The sequence below is a fragment of the Hippopotamus amphibius genome, chromosome 10 (assembly GCF_030028045.1).
Source record: "Hippopotamus amphibius kiboko isolate mHipAmp2 chromosome 10, mHipAmp2.hap2, whole genome shotgun sequence".
Classification (NCBI taxonomy): Eukaryota; Metazoa; Chordata; class Mammalia; order Artiodactyla; family Hippopotamidae; genus Hippopotamus; species Hippopotamus amphibius.
This window is the reverse complement of record NC_080195.1, coordinates 50,755,978-50,776,646: the sequence shown is the minus strand read 5'-3', so window position 1 is coordinate 50,776,646 and position 20,669 is coordinate 50,755,978. Positions and strand designations below refer to the sequence as shown.

Here is a 20,669-nt window from a genome sequence, read left to right as displayed (position 1 = left end):
GGACAAAAAAAAAGAAAAGATTTGTGATTTTTCTTCCCTAATAGAACTATTTTCTTCCTACAGCAATATATGGTAGTGACAATAGTTGTTAACCCTTAGTGTGTATGGGGAGAGATATGGGATTGTGACATGGGTGACAAAGGACAATAACTTTATCGTTATATTCTTACGTAGTGTTTTAATATTTTACAAGGATATACTCATGTATTATTTATACAGAAGGCAATAAAGAGAAAAAAATAGGAAATCAGCTTTGGATTCTAGTCTTAACTCTCATCCCTTATAAAACTGATCTTGGGCAACTCACTCAATCTCTATTGGACAGGTTCTATGTCTACAGAAAACAGGGACCCCAATTCTACTTAGCCAAAGGATTGCAAAGATCAAGGAAACAGTATATAAGAAAAAGCTTGGTAAATGAATGTGCCTTCTCCTGTCCTTCAGAATGAATTCCTGATAAGAACTCTTGTAACAGGAAAGATCTGGAGACAAATTTGAAATTATTCTGCCCAATTTTTTTTCACTCTTCTCCCTTCTTTGTAGTTTTTATTTTCATCAAAGTTAATATGTTCACATTGTTTAAGGCAAGGGTTGGCAAATTATGGCCCACAGGTTAAATCCAGCCTGGTGCCTGTTTTGGAACAGCCGAAGAATAGTTTTTGACATTTTATATGATTACAAAGTTCAAAAGGAAGAGAATTATTACATGACCTGAAAATCAAGCGAAATTCAAAATTCAGTGTCTACAAATGTTTACTGAAACACAGTCACACTCATTTGTTTACATACTTGTCCACAGCTTCCTTTGTGCTACAACTGTAGAGTCGAATAGTTGCAAGAAACTGCATGACCTGCAAAACCTAAAATATTTTACTATTTGATGCTTTCCAAAAATTTGTTTATGTAACTCTATTGTTTAAAGTGTCAGTTTTAGAAGACTTGTTAAAAACCTACAGTTCTCTGCCCACTTATACTGTCCTCTCCCCCAAAGACAACTTCAGTTCTTTCAGGTTTTTCTTCTGATGTTTACCTCCATCTACCTTTTTGTGATTTTTTTCAGTAATAGGTATTATCTACTGACTTTCTTGTATGAAGGGTAAGGACTTAGCTCTTTCACAAATACTTTACATATCTCCAAATATCCATTATTAAATCATAGTTTTAGTTAATGTTAAAGATAATGTTCAGTGTTTAAATTATTATGACTACACAAAGGCTATTCATTTCTCGACCATACAGTATGTGATGATTACTTCTTCTTAGTTGCATATTTTTATTTTTACTGGAATTAATAATTCTATTATTTTCCTGTGCTTATTTTTCTATATATTTATCACTCATTATATATCACAACCTGTGCCCTAATTGTTCATACATTAAAACAAATCAGGAAATCTGTCAAATTAATTTTCTTGGACACACATATTCTAGAGCTTTCTGACTTGCTCCAATCTGGATCAATTATTCTCTATTCTTGGTGCACAGCTGTCATTCCTAGATCCCCATTATCCATCATCTTGGTGATTCTTTTTATCTTTCTTTTGTGTTTTCTGGATTCCATGTTGTCCTTCCTTAGGTTATTCTTTTGTTTCAGAGACTTTGTGATGCATAAAAATGTCTTCAGTCTATCCTTACCTTTAATTGATGGTCTGGTTGGATGTAGAATTCTAGTTGGAAATCATTTTCCCTCAAACGTGACAGCCTTACGCCAATACTTTTTAGTTTCCAATGATGCTGTTGAGGAGTATTTTTCTCCCCAGAGCATTTCACAGTAAAGTGAAATGAATGTGAGTGTATTTCTGTCACTGTATTGGACATTCAGTCAGTCCTTTTAAACTAAACCACATGACATTCAGTTCTGGGAAATTTTAAATCATTTGATTTCCTCTCCTCCAGTTTTTTTTTTTTTCTTTGCTTCAAATGTTTTTTATTTTTTTCTTTGTTTCAAATGTTTGGATGTTTGACCTTCTAGACTGGTTCTCTTTTCTTTTTCCCCTGCTTTCTAGATTTCCCAAAACTTTTCTTCCTAGCCCTTTTATTATGTCTTTTATTTTTTGTCAAATTTTATTTTGTTTCATGTTATATAGCATCTTGGTTTTGTTTCATGTATTATTTTCTTTTAGCTCGCTGAGAAAAGAATATATTTTAAAAAAAGTTTTCTCTCTGCAATATCTCTATTTCCACCAAATAGTTTTATTCTGTTTGTTTCAGCCTTAGCTTCCCTCAGATGTGCAGTAATACTTTCCGCTGATGTTTAACAATGGGCACTAAAAAGCTGTTTAGAAGTGCTGAGCAGGTGGGTAGAGTTTATCTACTATATACTTCTTTACAGGGCTTCTGAACTGGGCTGTTTCACTGGACTACCTCATTGTGAGTATATGTGTAACTATTCTCTTGCACTGTTCAGATTTCCTAAAGAAAATGCTTTCAACCTACCGTTTACAGGATATAAGCCTGGCTGATAGCACTGAGAGCTAAGAAGACAAAAGGGGCTGGAGGTTGTCGTTGTCACATTCAGTATATAAAATTTCCTTAATATGCCTATTTTTACTATAGTAGTCAAGCCTTCAACTGTGCTTGCATTCTCCTATTGAGAGATTCTTCTCCTTTTCTTCTATTCTTCCCTTTTCTTGATTTTTCTTCCTTGCTTGTCCTTCCTTCCTCTACCTTCTGCTTTTATTTATTTATTTATTTTTCTTTTGTTTTTTTTTTCCTCCTGCTTTTAGTATCAAGCCAGGCTTATGATGCTATGCTGGGAACTCAGAGTAAAGTTTCCAGAACAGAGGAATTTTTACCCTTAGATCAGAGAGGTCCACCTTGACATCTCTTTCTCTCTTTTCCTCATTCTTTGTCATTTTAGGACTCTCTGAAATTATACTTATTTCCCAACGTTTATTTATTTTTTCAACTGCCAATGGTTTGTTTCAGTAAGTGCTTTTGTGGTTGGTCTTTAACAGATATGTATATATGGTACTTTTCTGCTATAATCAAGTAGCAAGAATTAGCTATCATTTTGGCTCTAGAGAGCAGACACCAACAAACATCAACTTCCTTCTGAGCAGCTGCTGCTGCTGCTGCTTCTAAAACAACAATTAGGTTTATTTGCTTGTGCCAGGAAATATCTCACATATACTGCTATAAAAACCATGTCTATCACTTTAGTGTGGAAATCTTTAGAAGCATTGGCAAAGTCAGTTTTGGGTGGATGTCACAAATGGAAAATTCTGTAAGGCAGCCAGACCTGCCCCTGTGCTTGTCACTAGTTTCCAATCTTTGATTTCCAGGTCTGGGCTCTTTCAAAGCCATTTTTCACATTTCTGAAATCGAGAATGGCTTGAGAAATCTCTTCATTTATATTCAACAAAAATGAGCCTAGAGTAAAAGGAGACATTCAGAAAGTCCTGGGTGACAAGAATATTTTCTTTTACCACTAAAATGGTACGTATTTCTGTAGTTCTTAATTTGAAACAAACTTAGGCATATCTGAACAGCAAATGGTTATTTTCCCAGCATCAGATCCCCAAGGACTGTAAAACAGGTTTTTTGACTAGCATTGTGTATGATGATAAAGACCAAACCAGATAAACAAATGCAATTATATCTTACTTATCCACTGCAGGCTGTCATCAGCAATGGCACTCTTTTTATTCAAAACATTCTGAGGTTTGATTCTATCAGAGTCATTTTTGTAATTTTAGTTCTTTTTATCTTCTTTACTTTTTTAAATTGAGGTATAACTGACATATAATATTATACTAGTTTCAGGTGTCCAATATAACGATTCAATATTTGTAAATATTGGGAAATGATTGTCACAATTGGTGTAGTTAACACCCATCACCATACAGTTACAGAATTTTTTTTTTCTTGTGATGAGAACTTTAAAGATTTACCGTAGTTGTCAGTTAAATAGCACTGGCTAAAGTCAAGAACTGAATTGATCTGATTAAAAAAACTGGCAAATCTTATCATAGGTTTGGTGTCTCCACAGTATATGAGGCTATGTCCTTACATGAGGCATCTAAGTCATTTCTGAAAACTAGTACCACCTCACTGATGATAAACAGAAGATTACAAAAATTTCAAGTCAAGAAAGCATCACATTTTGGATTCTTTAGAGGTCAGCACACTTCCATGTTGAACAACTGGTTCTCCTAATGGCTCCCCAGGAATTAGGACGAAATGGCTTCTCTCAGGATCCTTGTTCTCCACCTGGACACTGTTGCCTTCCCTGAGCACGGCTGCGTGATGAGGTTCTATCTTTCGTTGTGCGTTACTAGGTCCAATATTCACATTTCCAGATATGGTATAAATGAAGCTTGTCCACCCTTTAGGAATAGGCTGGGAATGCTTTGCTCCTTGGTCCAATCTGAAGTCCAAATATAAGGTTGGTGTGTAAGTGTAAATCTTGGACTTGATTCCCAAGGATTTTCCAGAAATGACAGCAATGGTCACACCATCCTTACTGGGTTTAGGCATTTTGTTGCTTTTCAGTAACTGGTTACCAAGGCTCCACCATCTTTTGTGAGCTCCTCAAACTAACCCACAGTTGTATGCTATGGACTGACTCATCTGAGCAAGGAATCTCCACGTGAACAATGCCCCAGCCCATGGTCATCCACTGCAGGTCTCCTGGGTTCAAATGACCAGCATGCCCACAGAAGTTTTCGTGGGCCATGCTGCCCCCCTTCCAGGAGGTAAGATACTGTTTCACAACCTCGGTGTGGGTGATCAGGAAATCTGCCTGGTCTACTGCCTTTAAATTCATCAAACAGTAAAAATGGATCCAGATTTTTAAACTCGGGTCAGCCGATGCTTCTGCGGACCCAAGCTCCAACTCCTTCTGACTGCTCTCAGCTGAGTACTAAGAGGGTAACCTTGGAGGACAGCATACTGAAGGCTAAAAAGAGAGCATTCTGAGGCTTAGCGCATTGCAGTACTCTGCAGAAAGAAAAGTCATCTGCCACTTGCACCAAATTGAGAGGACCTTTTAAATATCTCTGGCCATCTCCCTCAGAGACTCCCCTGGGAATCTAAAGCTGGCCAGGGAGGGCGGGGTCTTGCTAACTGATCAACAGCACTGGCCTCACCCCACCCTGTGGGCGCCCAGTACCCCCTCGTGCTTGGGGGCCCCTTCTGAGCTTCTTAAAAGATGAAAAAGCAAGAAAAGAAAATCCTAGAGCATTAAAAGGGAAAAGACAGCTAATTCTTCAAATTTAATTCTAATACTAACTATACCACTACAGAGAACTCCAACTTGTCTATGTGAGTAAGGATTTGTAATCTGAAACTAGTAGGTTTACATAAAAGTCTTCTTGAATTTTAGCTATCTGAGAAACAATGCTTCTCTTTTACACAAAGTGAGGGACAGAAGGTAAACAATAGTTCCGGCCTTTGTCTGCCAAGTACACTAATAACCAGTTCCTCCTGAGGGATAAGTTCAATGAAATGATACTCCTACTTCCTTTTGTGAAGCTGATAATTATTTCCTTTTCTTTCTTATCCAGGTCACTGAATTGCTAACAGAAATATAAGGTAAGGCAAATATGTAACTTTAAATTTTCTGGGAGGCACAATAAAAAGGTAAAAACAGGTGAAATTAATATTTTGCACGTACTGAATTACATAAGTGTAACTTAATATATGTAAAATATTAGCACTTCAACATGTAATTAAGATTCCACACTTTCACTGCACCACTGTAGGGGGCACAGGTTCCATTTCTGGTGGGGGAATTAAGGTTTTGCATGCTGCCCCAAGGCATGGCCAAAAAGAAAAAAAAAAAGAAGGTATAAGGACCCAAAACACTGATATCCACAGGTCCACGGATTAATCCTTAGACCGCTTTGCTTAAGCAGAGGGTAAACAGCAGGTATGGGTGTGACTCAGTGGCAGTGTGGTACAGGACTGTTTGCTGCACACATGGCCTGAAACACCCAGAAGAGCCTGAGAAAGATGGAGGCAGCAAACATCTCTTCCTATTTCCCCAGTATTTACTCTGTTTTTTTAACGGTTTAAAAAAATCTTTGTAAGAGCTTAATCAGAGAAATCAACAAAGAGACTGTTCAAAATCTATCACCATGAAAAACTGAAATGGATCTACAGTTTAACAATAAGGGATTATAAAACTAAATGCTCATGACCTGAAATCCTAATATGAACATTAACCATGTATAAGTAAATAACTAGATATTAGGAAAACTGGTCATTAAGTGAAATACACAGCTTTGTGCTATGCTTTTCCAATACAATAAAATATTACTATGCTCCAGATAAATCCCAGGAAATCATCATTTAAGAACACCATTCTATAATTCGAGAATTATAATGATCTAATTATACCTAATATATTATGTGTGCACTAAAAAGCATCCAATATGATACTCTGCTCTTACATAGGACTTTACAATTGACAAAATACTTTCCCATAAATTAGGTCATCTGATCCACATAACAACTGAGTGAAAAATACAGGGTAGACATTCATTCATACGTCAAGCACATGCAGGAAGCAGACAATAAACAGATTCCTTATCCTTGAGATGCTCATAGCTCAAGTGAGAAAGAAAAAAATTAATAAATAGCAACACTGCATTTTGGTAAATGATGTACAAGGGTCTATGGAAATACTAAGGACTGAATGTCTAAATCATTTTGGCCAGTGATAAGGATGTTTTTTCTCATTTTATAGAGGAAGAAACTAAGGCTCAGAAAAACTAAATGACTTGACCAAGACTTTACAGCAGGTAAACAGCAAAGTCAGGTTTGAATTCATGTCTTTGCCTCCTATTCCAGTACTCTTTTTACTACATCAGACTCACTGCTCTCTGAAGTGTGACAGCTGCTTTATACTCCATAAGAGACGGCCTCTGCTGGCGAAAATTTTTCCTTTCCCTGTACCCTCTCCAATGTTTCTGGATAATCAACGCTGATTTCTCTTCTATTTCCCGATTATGTTTTTCCACCTGACCTAAAAAGATGACAGACACTATTACAACATACTCACTTCTAATGCTTTCTCAAGTTCTAGAATCAGGACAATGAAAGTAATAACAATCTTGCATTCTTTTATTTTTTTCATTATTGATTTTCCTAATTCTATTATTTTACAAGTTACAAGATTTTAGAAACAAAGAGCTCCAAAAGCTTTCTCAGATTATGCATCTTCTTTAGAAAAAAGACTCATATAATTTTTTTGTGTTAGAGGAATAAGAAAAGGGCTAAAAATCCAATAGCAAGAACATTTAGAAAAAAATCACAAGTAAATAGAAAGTCATTTAGTACCATCAAAGGAAAGCGCACATTGTATATATGTGTTATCTACTCTATGTGGTTCTAAATTCCTCTTTAGTCACTCACTTGGTTCTACAGATGACTTTTCTTTTTACTTTCTGGGACTTGATCAGCATAAAGCCTAAGGTTCACATAGCTAAGTGATAGAATAAGGCAGAAGGTAAAAATAAAAAAGGATATATTTGAGAGACAGTACAAAAAATTGAAAGTATTTAGTGGTGAACTAGATGTGGAGGGAGGGAAAAAATTCCAGGACGTCTCATAGATGGGACACTAAATAGACTGTTGGTGCAATTACCTGAGAGACAAGGAATACAAGAAAAGGAAATCAGTGGGGCAGAAAATGACTAGTTTTGGGGATGCCTGTGGATAGCTAAGTAAAGCTAACCAATAGGCAGCTGGCTACAGAACTGTGCTGTCCAATGTAGTAGGCACCAGCCACAAATGTCTACATAAATTTAAAAAAGGAAAATAAAATTTTAGGTTCTCAACTGCACTAGTTTCAAGTCAACACCTACCTCTATACATTGGTACTTTGCAGATATATACAACATTTCATTTTGTAGAAAGTTCTATTGGGCAGGGCTGGTCTAGAGCTTAGGAGAGAGGGTGAGAACGCAGGCAAGATTTCAGAGTGCTAAGCACTCAGCCGGCAGTTGAAGCTACAGTTATGGATGGGACACCCCAGGAAGAGCAACATGAGAATAATGGGGTAAGGATGGAACACTGGGAAACATCTGTATTTAAGGGAAAGGAAGAGAAATAAGAGGCTAGTGAAGGATACTGGGAATGAACAGTCGAAGGGGGAAGGAGAAGAACAAAAAATGAATCGTGAAACGACTCAGATCTCCCAGACTACACTTTAATATTAATTTTAGCTTAGCATGTCGAAGGTGGCAAGAAGGTATCACAAGGTTTGTACTGAGGTATAGATAAAGTTCTGAGGGCAGAATGCAGCAATATTTTAACACCTTGCTTAAATTCAAGGGGGTTCTTTCTTTATGTCAAAAACAGCTGTCTTTAAGCATAAAATTTTATGTTTCACTAATTTATCTGAAAATTAAGAAAAAAATTAGTGGAGAGAGTGCTCATCATCAACTAACAGGCCTTAATAAAAAAAACAGTAACTTTTTTTTGACTCAGATTTAATAAGATTTATCTAAAAAAGGAGAAACAGGGAAAAGGTCCACATTTAAAAAAAAAAAATCATCAGGTAGCTAGGAAATTTGGTTTATTAAAAGTTAACTTAATCAGTCTTACACTTATAAAACTGATACTGCCACACACCTGGATGAATTATTTCAAGCATACTCAGCCGTAATTCTCGGGAAAGTCTCATGGCTCTCTGCCTTTGAAGTTGCAGTTGTAGTCTGCGGTCCTCTTCTTCCTTCTGTCTTCTTAGCTTCAGTAACATCTTTGCTCGTTTAGATCTGTGATGGAAACATTAAGTACACACAATTTTCATAATCATATGTCCACTAAAGAAGTATAAGAAAAAAGGCTTAACCTCACTAGTAATAATATAAATACAGACAGCAAAAAAAAATTTTTAAAGATAATTCCTAGTGTAGTTAGAATATAATGAAATAAGTTTTCATGTGCTGCTGTACAACCTTTCTGAAGAAATATTTTGGATATATGCATCAAAATATTTTTGGAGAAATATTTAAAATATGCATCAAAGGTCTTAAAAATGTTAACCAATTAATTATATTTCTAATATTTTTCTTAAGGAATATCCGATACGTATGTAAAGATTTATGTTCAAGGATGTTCTCCATAGCATTACAACAGTAACACGTTGAAAACAAACCATATGTCCTACAATAGCGAGTTATATCCTACACTTATCTGAGTGATTGCTGTCTGCAATCATTGTCCCTAAGGCAAACAAAGAAGAGACACAGTTATGCCCTTGAGCTCAGTTTCAAGGGGAAGTTGAAGGGTAGTAGAATATGCCACTTTGGTATAAACACTGTTTGAGCTGGAGGCAAATGAGAATTAGAAAACATAGAAAGCAGACTTCCCAGAGCATCTCTTAATTGATTAAAAGCAGAAACAGCTGAGAAATGAGGACTGCCATAAATGCTCCCTCCGAAGGAAGTTTTATGGCCATGGAGGTGGGAAGTTGATGCTGACAGATCTGCACAAATAACCCATATCTTCCATTAGTTCCCCAATATATTTACCTTTCCCAGTATAGTTACCTTCCCAGTTTGCTGCCCTTAGAAGCCTAAAATCCTTTTCTTTTCACCTGTCACTTGTCTATAAATTATTCTTTGTTAATATCTATACAAGCCAAGTTCTTTTCTTTAGGTAAGAAGTGAATTTATTTAGAGATACACATTCCATAGACAGAATGCGGTCCGTCTCAAAAGGTGAGAAGGGCCCTGAGAGAAACACACTCCACAGAGTGTGGGCCATCTCAGAAGGCAAGAGCTACATAAGCCCAAATTCTAACCACTCCTTCAAGTTATGCATCATATCAGGTTTCTTCCATGTGATGTGTGCTACACACATTAAGAAACTGTTTTTCTCTTGTTAATCTGTTTTTGTTTTTGTCAGTATAATTTTCAGGGCTCCAACCAATGAAGCTAAAATGGGTAGAGGGGAAAAATTGTTTTCTTTCCCTACAAAGTCAAACAAACAAAATTAAAATACCTAAGTATCAGCACCATGATAGAAGTAGGTAAATTGTGAGCTTTCCTGAGGGTAACTGAGGCAGCTGTTAGCTGCTTCAGAAAACAGTACTTAACAGAAAACAAAGTTTCTGACCATGAAAAATGATTAAATAAAAAAGAAATCCCCAAGGAAGTGCTTTAGCAAGGTGTGGCTATAAAAGAGTACCTCTTGTTGAATCCAAAGCTCTGATGAATCTAGGTCCATAACTGTGAGTGGTGTGCAGCCCCTCCCGCCCCAAAAAACATGGGAGAGGAAAATTACTCTGAGATAATGACCTGACCACAAAGAGACATAAATAACCTTTGCAGAAAGCCCAGGTACAAGGGAAGTAAAAGAAATTTGCATAAACTGTTGCAACTAATAGAAGAGGAAAGGTGCTGAAGCCTGGAGCAAACTGGAGATTAAAAAATTAAAAACTCATTACAATGTGAGATTTAAATAATTTTGGCTTCATGGCTAATGTCTTTTAATGGAAACATTTATAATCAGTCTGGTGTTGTTACATAAAGCAATGGAATTTCTATTTTAAAATAGTGGAATCTTAATTAGATTCCATAGATACCCTTCTAAGTGGACAAAATCTGTAATCCTAGGATACTTTTAAATAAAGATTTTAATATTGCAAAGGAAAGTAAACTGGCAAATTTGGAACTACTGTAAGACTAAACATTAAAGGTCTGAATCCATGGCATAAGGGCACCTTTAAGTGTAAGAGGATACACAGCTGAGAATGACAGTAAGTAGAATCCGTAAGTGATAACTACTCTGAGTTTACTACGAAGGTAAAGCTGTACCAAGAACATCTCAGACTCTTGAACAGAAGAATATACACAGTGACTCCCCAAATATTCATCATTTCTCACATTTATTTGATCAAAGAAATACTTTTAAAATATTTTTTAGAAAGCAGCTAGTAGGACAGACAATAAACTTTGAGCAATGCTGCAACTGATTATTCTTGCCTCTCATGAGTACCATGTATTTAACAGATCTGTCTGCCCGACTAGATCTGTAAATCTTCAAGGGCAAAAAATGTGCCATATGCATCTTCCTCCCTACCACATTCTAAGTGCCCAGTAACACGCTAAAACCCTTTCTATTATTTTAATCTTGTGAAGCATGTAAACATTTATCCCAATCTTATAGATGGGAAATTTGAGGCTAAGAGGGGTGGGGCAACTTGTCCGAGATCATTCAGCCCATAAGTTGCTGAGGAGGGATACAAACTCAAGTCTAACTCTCCCAATACCTAGCACAGCCTCTGGCACATATTAGGCACTTGAAAAATGTTTAAAAAATTAATGCTTTTTTTGCTACCCCAAAAATCATGCCCAATGATATTAATAACTTAAGTCTTCTCTGAAGGAAACTTTTATCAGTGAAAAGAATGTCCACTGGGGGACACAGTTAGGCAGAGTGGCTTTAATACTTAGCACTAACCCATCCAGATTCTTAGAGGCAATGGAAAGAAAACACAGACAAATGACTTAGCTCCTAAGGTCATTAATGATAAAGTAGAGCCATCTCGGAAGTGATTTCTCATGCAGCCTAACTTAAAGCTAAATTTTAGTTCACTATTTTAAAACATATTTGTAACTGAGAAAAGCAGCTGTAGCTATTAAAAGTACAGTTTCAGTTTTCTTAAAAAAAATTGACTTCTGGAATATGCAAGTTACACTCTAGTGAACTAAAATTTAGCTTTAAGTTAGGTTACATGAAATCACCTCTGAGATGGCTCTAATTTATCAACAGTGACCTAGGAGCTAACTCATTTGTGTGTGGTATGTGTGTGCTCTTTTCATTGCCTCTAAGAATCTGGATGGGTTAGTCATGTAAAAACTGGGCCGTCTTCAGTATTTCATTTTTTGTCTACTTGAAATAGAGATAAATGACAAACCATGTCATATCTCAATGACCATATCTATACATGCCACACTTACTGAAGAAAATCAGGTTAACATACTTAAACCTTTTTGTACTCATACACATTTTTACCATAACTACATATGAACAATTATGGCAACTTTTAGCTTTAAGGGTTTAATGAGATAATTGACCATTACTGGCTCCTTCTGTTAGGACTTACTTGTTACATTAGATTCCTGTCTTACATTATGTCCTTAGCTTTTGAAAGTACATTTGGTTAAGGAAATGCTGGTACTCAGAAATGTATGAAGCAAGAATGAAAGCAAGAATGAAAAAGATTAGAATACTGAAAAAGAAAAAAACAAACCCAAACTCTTAAGTTTTCACTCAGCTGTACTCTAATAAGATATATCTAGCCCTCTCAGATCATCATTCCTCTCACCCCAATTTTTTACCTGAAACTCCTCTGCAAAGTAATCACAGCAGATGGAAGCTTCTTTAATCTCTTTCTAGTTTGGAAACCCTTCCAATAAGCTTGAATCAAGCAAGCTGCTTGATGTAGTTTCTGAAATTAAAAGCCAGAATTAATTTAGAGACATCTCTAGGAAAGTCTTTTTTAGAAGTTTACTTATTAAAATATCAAGCCTGGGCAAGTATTAATCTTCCTCTTTAATAAGCTGAGCAGGAGGCAATATCTGCATAGGCCCAGGAAAGGGAAGGCTGAAGAATACTAAACCTGATCTCCCAGAGGAGGCTCAGTTAGGCAATATCTAGAACCTATTCAAGATGCAGTCTGGTTAGTTTCAAATTCTCCCTGATTAATCTCACTTCCATTCCCATTACATAGTTTTGCTTATTTAAAGTTTTAACACCTTCGCTTCACTTCCTATGGCTGGCTTCATTTATTCAAAAATTCAAGGGTATGAGGGACTCTTTATATAGGTTTAAAAAAAAAAGGCTTTCGGGCTAAAAATTTAAACCATAAACAACTCCCTCTCCCATCAAACTACAGCTGCTCTGGATGTTAGGGGAAAATAAGTAAAGGAATGGGAGAGAGAGCAAATAAAAGATTCAAGAGACTACCACTATCCAATATTTTGAAACAAAATGTTTACTGAAATGTTAGTAAATATCATGCAAATTATTTTTATAATTTAATACCTGTTCTTCTACTTCCTGATAGACCTTAGGGCTTAAAAGACCAATGAGCTGTGTAAGTTCTTGACTAAACTCTGTCCCAGGCTCTTGTTTATTTAGTAGACTTCTAAGTCCTGAAATGCAATAACAAAGGCACAACTATTAATAATAAACTATGATTTTGTTATCTAATCAGAATTAATCTGAGGTTAAAAAGTCTAGTTTAGAAACAAATGAAAACAATAACAAGATTAATCACATGATTTTTCTTTTTCCTTTTCTCAAAAACTTCTAGATTGAGGTCTTTAGAATTTTCTACTGTCCTAAGAGTTCTTATGTGCTCACTTGTGAGATGTGATGCAAAAGCTGTCTAGTCAACTTTTTTAATTAAAAAAAAAAACAGGGAGTGGAATCATTGTGGTAAGTCAAAGGGTAGAGACATACAGTTGTTTTTTTGTTGTTATTTGAACATAAATACCTCAAACAAAACCATTTTAAAAAAGATAATAAGGGCATCCCTGGTGGCACAGTGGTTAAGAATCTGCCTGCTAATGCAGGAGACATGGGTTTGATCCCTGGTCCCAGAATATCCCACATGCCCAGGAGCAACTAAGCCCATGCGCCACAACTACTGAGCCTGTGCTCTAGACCCGCAAGCCACAATTACTGAAGCCCCTGCGCCTACAGCCCATGTTCCGCAACAAGAGAAGCCACCGCAATGAGAAGCCTGTGCACCACAAAGAAGAGTAGTCCCCGCTCGCTGCAACTAGAGAAAGCCCGCACACAGCAACAAAGACCCAAAGCAGCCAAATAAATAAATAAACTAATTTTAAAAAGGTAATGAATACATACTGAGTAAATGCATGTCCTATGGAAGCAGGTTATTAGTTACTATTAATTAAAGGAAGTTATTATTAAATAAAAATATACAGTAATATATATAATTTGGGTTAAATCAATAGGTTCCTGAGCATTTATTAGAGAAGTGCTATAACATTAAAATACTGCACTTTCACCCCAAATTAAAACTGAGTAGTAATATAAGTTACAGAGTAAGTACTATTTCCAGGGCATGGAGGAATGATGTATTATCATGTATGTATGCAATACAAAAAATAAGTAAGGGAAAATGGCCTTGGAGTGTACAATTAGGGAAGCCACATCATTCCATATCTTATACTTTCTTCAAGACTCAAGTTCTCAGCAGTATTAATAACTGTAACATATCTTGAAGAAACTGAATAAGTTCTACTGTTAGGAAAGGGAGACAGAGTAAGATGAAATTCCTTCAGGATGAACACTGTTGGATATTGACATTTCTGTAGAAGAAATCTAATTATAGAAATAAAAAATATGTATCTGGCACAATATCATCTACAGAGTTTTATTACAAGCACTTCTCTCCCTCTCTATTCCTATAATACATAAAATAATTACAATGTTCACAGTAATGACTCATGCAAAGTAAGTCACTAAAGTGCTTCCAAATCATCAAGAATGATTAAAGGCCACTGTAATAGTTTTGGTATTAAATATATCACATTATATTCTAATTCCTGAAATTTTATATATAATATAACCCTGCATTAATAAGTATATTTAATGAACCAGAAACCTACTTCTTGACCATACTGAATAAGAAAATGTAATGAACTCATGGCTCTGGCTAGCAAAGAAATAAAACAAAGCTAACATATAACTTTGCTTAGCAGTTGGGAAAAAAAAAACTCTCTGAGTAATTTTGGGTAAACTACCTACATCTTCCATACCTCTGTTTCCACTGCTATATAATGAGGAAAAGAGTAAACATCTCACAGGATTGTTATGAAGATTAAATATCTTAATACACATAAAGTATGTAGAATAATATCTGACACATAGTAAATGTTCAATTAAATGAAAGCTATTATATGGTAATGGTAATACACTGAGTCCCTTCCTTCTCAAGTTTTCTGACTTTCTATACACATATATGTTTGATTTTGGAGGTGAGGGAGATTTTTTGTTTCTTTTTGAGAAAAGGCAGTATAGGCGTTAAAGAGTAATTATTAATTGATGTAAAGATCAAAAGTGCTGTCAATCCCTCAAGTACAGCTCTATTTTCTTTTTACTACACCATATGGTATATTCAATACACAACCTTTTTGTTAGAGAGGGAACAAATATTCACTGTAACCTCGTCAATAAAGTATCATATGCCATCCATTGATATATGAAGATGGCTGGATTACATAAAGTTTTTTTCCCTGAATTGTTATCTGTTGTGACCAAGTTTTATCTACACACTTCAGTTACTGACTTTTTAAAAACACAGATATTTTGTTTTCCATAAACCATTAATAAAAATGTTCTTTTTGAGACTCTCAAGAAAAGAAAGAATATATGTACTACCTTTGTAGCAGGCACTTAGTCTCAGTAAAATCAAAATTTCCTGATGGGATTCAGCCATCAACAGTAGGAGCTTTGTAGTAGTACTTCTTATGACTGGACTAGGAGTTGATAAAAGTTTGAAAATAACTTCATCTAAAATTGAATGCAGGGTTTTCCCTTCTATTCTGAGTAAATCACCACTAATAGAACAAAATAAAAAAAAATGTACTGTTACTAAATGACGCATAAGTATCACAACAAATTAAACATAAAAGGTGCAGCAACTTAATGCCTGTGCCCTGATCCATGAAGATAACCAATATTTTAAGCAGATAGCTTAGTTCCAAGAATGCATCACATTAAATCAATTAATTGAATTCTTACTGTATGTAAGGCACCATGCTAGGTAAAATAGGGAATACAAAGTAGCGAAAGAAACGTGCAATCAAATATCAGAGGAAAGATAAATATGCAAAATAGTAAATAGATGGTTCAAAAGCTTCAAGGCAATAATAAGAGGAAACTCACAGGACAATAAGTACGTGGTTCATTGCTTAATGATGTATGAAGACAAAAATGTTATAGGAATTCAATTATCACTTAATACAGAAGGAACCTTTTCTTTTAGTATTCCTTCATTATGTTAACAACCTCATGTTGCATTACTGATGTCATGAAAAATTATCTGAAACTTAGAAATAGTCAAAAGGGATTACTGGGTGTCCTTTTACTCACCCCACCAAGGAGTATGTGATTTTCTAGGGGTGTATACCTTTGACTATCCATTTATTACTGATTAGGATATTTTGCAATTCTGTAAAAGTAGACGTTGGCTTGTAGAAAGCAAATAATGGCAATGAGTTTATCTGAGAGCAATGCAAATAGATTCTTATTCAACAACAAAATAAATGACTTTTGTCCACTTAGGAAAAGAAACCGTAAAGGTCTACCATTCAGCTTCTGTGATAAAATGTTCTTCTGATCCCCTTCCATCCTCTACTTACAGATTTTTGATCGTTCTTTCTCAGTCTTCTTTGTGGGCTCCCCTTCCCCAATATACCCCTTAAAGGATTTCATTTTTTGGCCCATTCTTTTCCCACTCTATTCATATTTTCCACTAAGCTAATCTTCTCTCATGTTTTTAACTATCATTTTTAGGCTAACTCATAAGTCCATAATTCTAGTCCAGATTTCTTCCAGAAGTTGTCAGCGGACATTTGAGTTGTCTTGTCTTCGGCTATTACAGATAAGATGCTATAAACATTTGTGTACAAGTCTCTGCCTGCTGAACATATCTACCTACGTTGGACATAACCAATATTGAATTTGTTTTGGCTATACCACTGCCTATTATTCAATATAGAAAACTTGGTGTCATATCTGAATGCATCTTTTATCTTACTTTGTATCAAAATGCTCATGAAGACCTGATGATTTTTTATTTTGACCAGCTTCATTAAAGTATAATTAATATACAACAAACTGCACATATTGCAAAGTACAATTTGGTAAGTCTTAACGTTTCCCCATCACCATCAAGATAATGAACCTATCCATCACCCCCCAAAGTTTCCTTTTGTTTCACTGTAGTCCTTTTCTCCTTACCTTCCCTGGCACCCTTATTCCCAGGGAACCAGTGATCTGCTTTCTGTCACTATAAATTAATTCACATTTTCTAGAATTTCTACAATTCTAGAATTTTATACATAGTTATAATTGTAGATCCTATCTGAACATCATCAGTTTGCAGAAGTGATTTCCATAAGAAATGATTACTTTGTATTACTAACGGAACAGGGGGACAGAAAAAGAGATCAAAGCAGAGATTCTATGATGGCACAAGTTTGATTTTCTCATCTTTTTAAAACTAAATCAAAGTATGACCATTCCTGCTAAACTTCCTGCCTTTATATACTTTACAATAAAGAAAATTTTAAGATGTAGGCAGTTTCAATAACCAGATGCAGTTAAATTGCTTAAAATAATTTGACCTTTCAGATCTTGCTTTTATTTTGTTTGGATGATCCAGAATAATGCCCAGTCTAGTGGCTCTGTGTGAATTTCTGGTACTGCTCCTTTTAATTCTTTTGGATTACTTGGATTTCCATGATATTGGGTAGTTTCCTCAAAAGCATGTGTTGATCAGTAAGTACTCCATTAAAAACTTGAAGGGGACTCTGCAGATCTCTGGGGTTCTCTCTTTGTGTAGCTCTCTCCTCTATGGTATGCTCTCTTATGAACTCTAGCCTACTTTTCATCCTCTGCCATGTTGTTTCTTATCTCTGTGCACTTGCTTATGTTGTTACCTCTGCCTAGAAATACTGTTTTCTCTTCTTTCTCCCTGGCTAATCTCTCATCCTTAAAGTTTCATCTCAGTTGTTAGCTTCTCCAGGAAGTATCCCCCCTTCAGTTTGGTTTAGGAGCTCCGCTAATACTTGTGTACCCTCAAACATCATAACGTATTACACTGTAATATAATTGTGTTTATGTGTTAGTCTCTTCCACTACACTGTAAGCTATTTGAAGACAAGGTTCATATCTTAATCAATTTTGTAAACCCAATGACAGACAAATACTTGGCATGTATAATAGATGCTTAATAATTCCACATTAAACTGAAAGAATCAATAATTTCAACAGTGTTTACTCTGCCTTTCTATTTTAGCCTGGGAAAATTGCCTGTTACTTCTTTTATGCCCTTCTATAGCACCTGGCAAATACTGATCTTGCATTTTCCTAAATAAATATATGATTAAGCATTTTTTATTGTGATCCCAATATTTTCCTTCAGATACCACAGTAATTTTTCTTCTCTAAGCCTAAGATTTGGGCTAAAATCTTCAGCTCTGAGATAAGATACAAATTTGATAATAAATTTCCAGTCTTTTACAGTATTTTATATTCATTTTTTTCTGAAATACAACAGTATTGGAGCTTCTTAAATGTCACATACAAGTCACATGCAATTGATGATTTGAGGAAAACTTGAATAAAATTGGTAATGCTTCTGATAAAAAATAAAAAATTCTAATATTTTGTAAGGCCAAGTCACCTGTTGATCTGTAGTATGTTCTGTAGCATAGTCATGACCGTAGATCCTATTTGAACGTTGTCAGTTTGTAGTAAGTGCAAGAAATGATCACTTTGAAGTACTAGAGGAAGAGAAAAAAAGAAAGGTTAACATTCTATGTTGATACAACTGGGATTTATTTGTCCTTTCAAAACCAGATGAAAGCATAATCATTTCTGCTAAAATTTCTGCCTTTGTATACTCTGCAGCAGAGATTTTTCAGGATAGTTTCAATAACCATAATAGACAGCTATTCCATTTTTATGGACAGTTACAAACAAAGAAATACTAAGCTAAGAATTTATTTTTATCTCCCCTTAAATTAAAAATAAAATATAACATATCCTAAAACTGAATCTCCTTTTCTAGCAGTGATTTCAATGAAGACAATCAAATTTTCTGTGAAAAAGAGAGAATATGAAGGAATAGCAATGGTACAGGTGACTGTCATCAGCGGCTCATGTCCTGAAAAATTTAATTGTTACATAATGTATTATGTTTGCTAATATCATGTCTTAAATAATAATAAAATCATTACCCAGAAGAGTATTTGTTTTTATTGGTTTTTAATTTTTAGGTTCTGAGCAGCCAGTTATGAAGACTTAGCATTGGATGCTTATGTACGTCGCTTAACCTCTCAGAACATCTATTTCTATCTCTGTAAAACTAAAAATAATGGCTCTTTCACAGACTACCGTAAAATGTCCTAGAACAGGTGGGTTCCCAGAAAATGTCAGTTTATAGTCCTTTCTTCACTAACTGATCAGAATTTTAACTAAAGTGGGATCAGGTATGCTGGCAAGGCAGCTCTGTGAACACTACCCTAGCTTCTACAAAACAACTTTTCTTTTCCTCTTTCAATTTCCTGAGGGGACATATCTGATTTCTTCCACAGGCTAACTACTGTTCTTCATTTCTATTTATGTAATCCAGTATTTCAATATTTTACCAGATACCATTTTTTTTTAATGCTTAACAACTTCAAAAAACAATACCTCTACTATTAAATATTTTTATGGCTTCTAATTTTCTATTCTTCAATAGCAAAAAAATTCTCCTCTGTAGCTGGGATAAGCATATTTTTCCATTTTTGTCTACTTAAAAATGTTTCATTAATAACTCTTTAACTGAATTCACTGAAATCATGCAGTATGTAGTATGTTTTTTCTATACTGGAAAATTATGATAAAATAATTTATTAAAGTTATTCTACTCTATTTTTTATACTATTTGTTTTATATTATTATATAACTTATTTTTGGAGCCCCTATTATGTTTTCCAAGTGCAGTCAGATACCTATTTGATCCCCCAAACAAGAACTGATATTTTTGCCCATTTCTTTATTTAATTAAACTTTTTTACAATTAAAGTTTCAAACATATGTAAGAGTAGAGAGAAGAGTATAATGACCCTGTATGTCCCAGTCACTCAACTTTAACAATGATCAACTCATGGCCAATCTTGTTTCACCTATACCATCTACTTCCTGCCTCCCGTTTTATCTGAAAGCAAATCCAAGACATCAAATTATTTTACCCACAAATATTTCAATATGTATTCCCAAAATATTATATATGAATTATTAAAAAATAAAACCATTATCTTACCTAAATATTCATGATTCCCTGATTTTATTAAATATCCAGTCAGTCCTCCCATTTGCAATTTTTTGTGAATTTTTAAGTTTATTTGAATCAAGATCCAATTAAGAGCCACACATTGTAACTGGTTATCTTTCAAATTTCTTTTAATCTATGGGTTTCTACTCTACCTTTCTCCCCCTTGCAACTGATTTGTTGATGAAACTATGTCAATTGCCCTATGAGCTTCCCACAGTCTAGCTTTGCAATGGCATTCCTGGGGTGTAATTTAATGTTTCTCTGACCGTCTACAAATTGGTAGTTGGAGCTTCAAGATCAAAATGATTCATGTTGGAATTTTGGGCATATACATGTCACATGTGAGGTTGTGATGACCCATTATGATGAGGCACTTAATATTTAGTTGTCGCTCTTTTTGAGATATTGAAAGTGATGGATAATTAATTCACTAAAGGTCGCAAAATGGCACTATTCTATCACACTCTTTTCACTTATTATTTGGAATATATTTATAAAGAAAAATTTCTCTTCATTAATATGTAAGAAAAGGCAGTATAAATGCTGGGCTCTTCATTTACCAGTTTTCAAAATGAATTGGTTCTCTAGCAAACTCTAACGGTAACTGTGGTAGGAGTATATATGAAAAAAG

At 35.0% G+C, this 20,669-nt stretch overlaps 1 protein-coding gene and 1 pseudogene across 6 annotated transcripts in view; both read right to left on the bottom strand.

The window, feature by feature from the left end:
• IQCB1 (IQ motif containing B1) overlaps nt 1-20,669 on the bottom strand; it is a 35,819-nt gene that overhangs the window by 3,164 nt on the left and 11,986 nt on the right. For 4 of the 6 annotated variants that reach the window (XM_057697239.1, XM_057697242.1, XM_057697243.1 and 1 more), the window contains exons 6-11: nt 18,401-18,500; nt 15,370-15,548; nt 13,003-13,112; nt 12,297-12,406; nt 8,581-8,723; nt 6,822-6,970 (exon numbers count right to left, since the gene is read on the bottom strand). In XM_057697239.1, the coding sequence (XP_057553222.1) occupies nt 6,822-6,970; nt 8,581-8,723; nt 12,297-12,406; nt 13,003-13,112; nt 15,370-15,548; nt 18,401-18,500 (791 nt within the window). The remainder of the gene's footprint in view (nt 1-6,821; nt 6,971-8,580; nt 8,724-12,296; nt 12,407-13,002; nt 13,113-15,369; nt 15,549-18,400; nt 18,501-20,669) is intronic. The other 2 variants (XM_057697241.1, XM_057697244.1) reach the window with 2 other exon arrangements.
• Nucleotides 14-5,014, bottom strand: LOC130830193 (pirin-like; annotated as a pseudogene).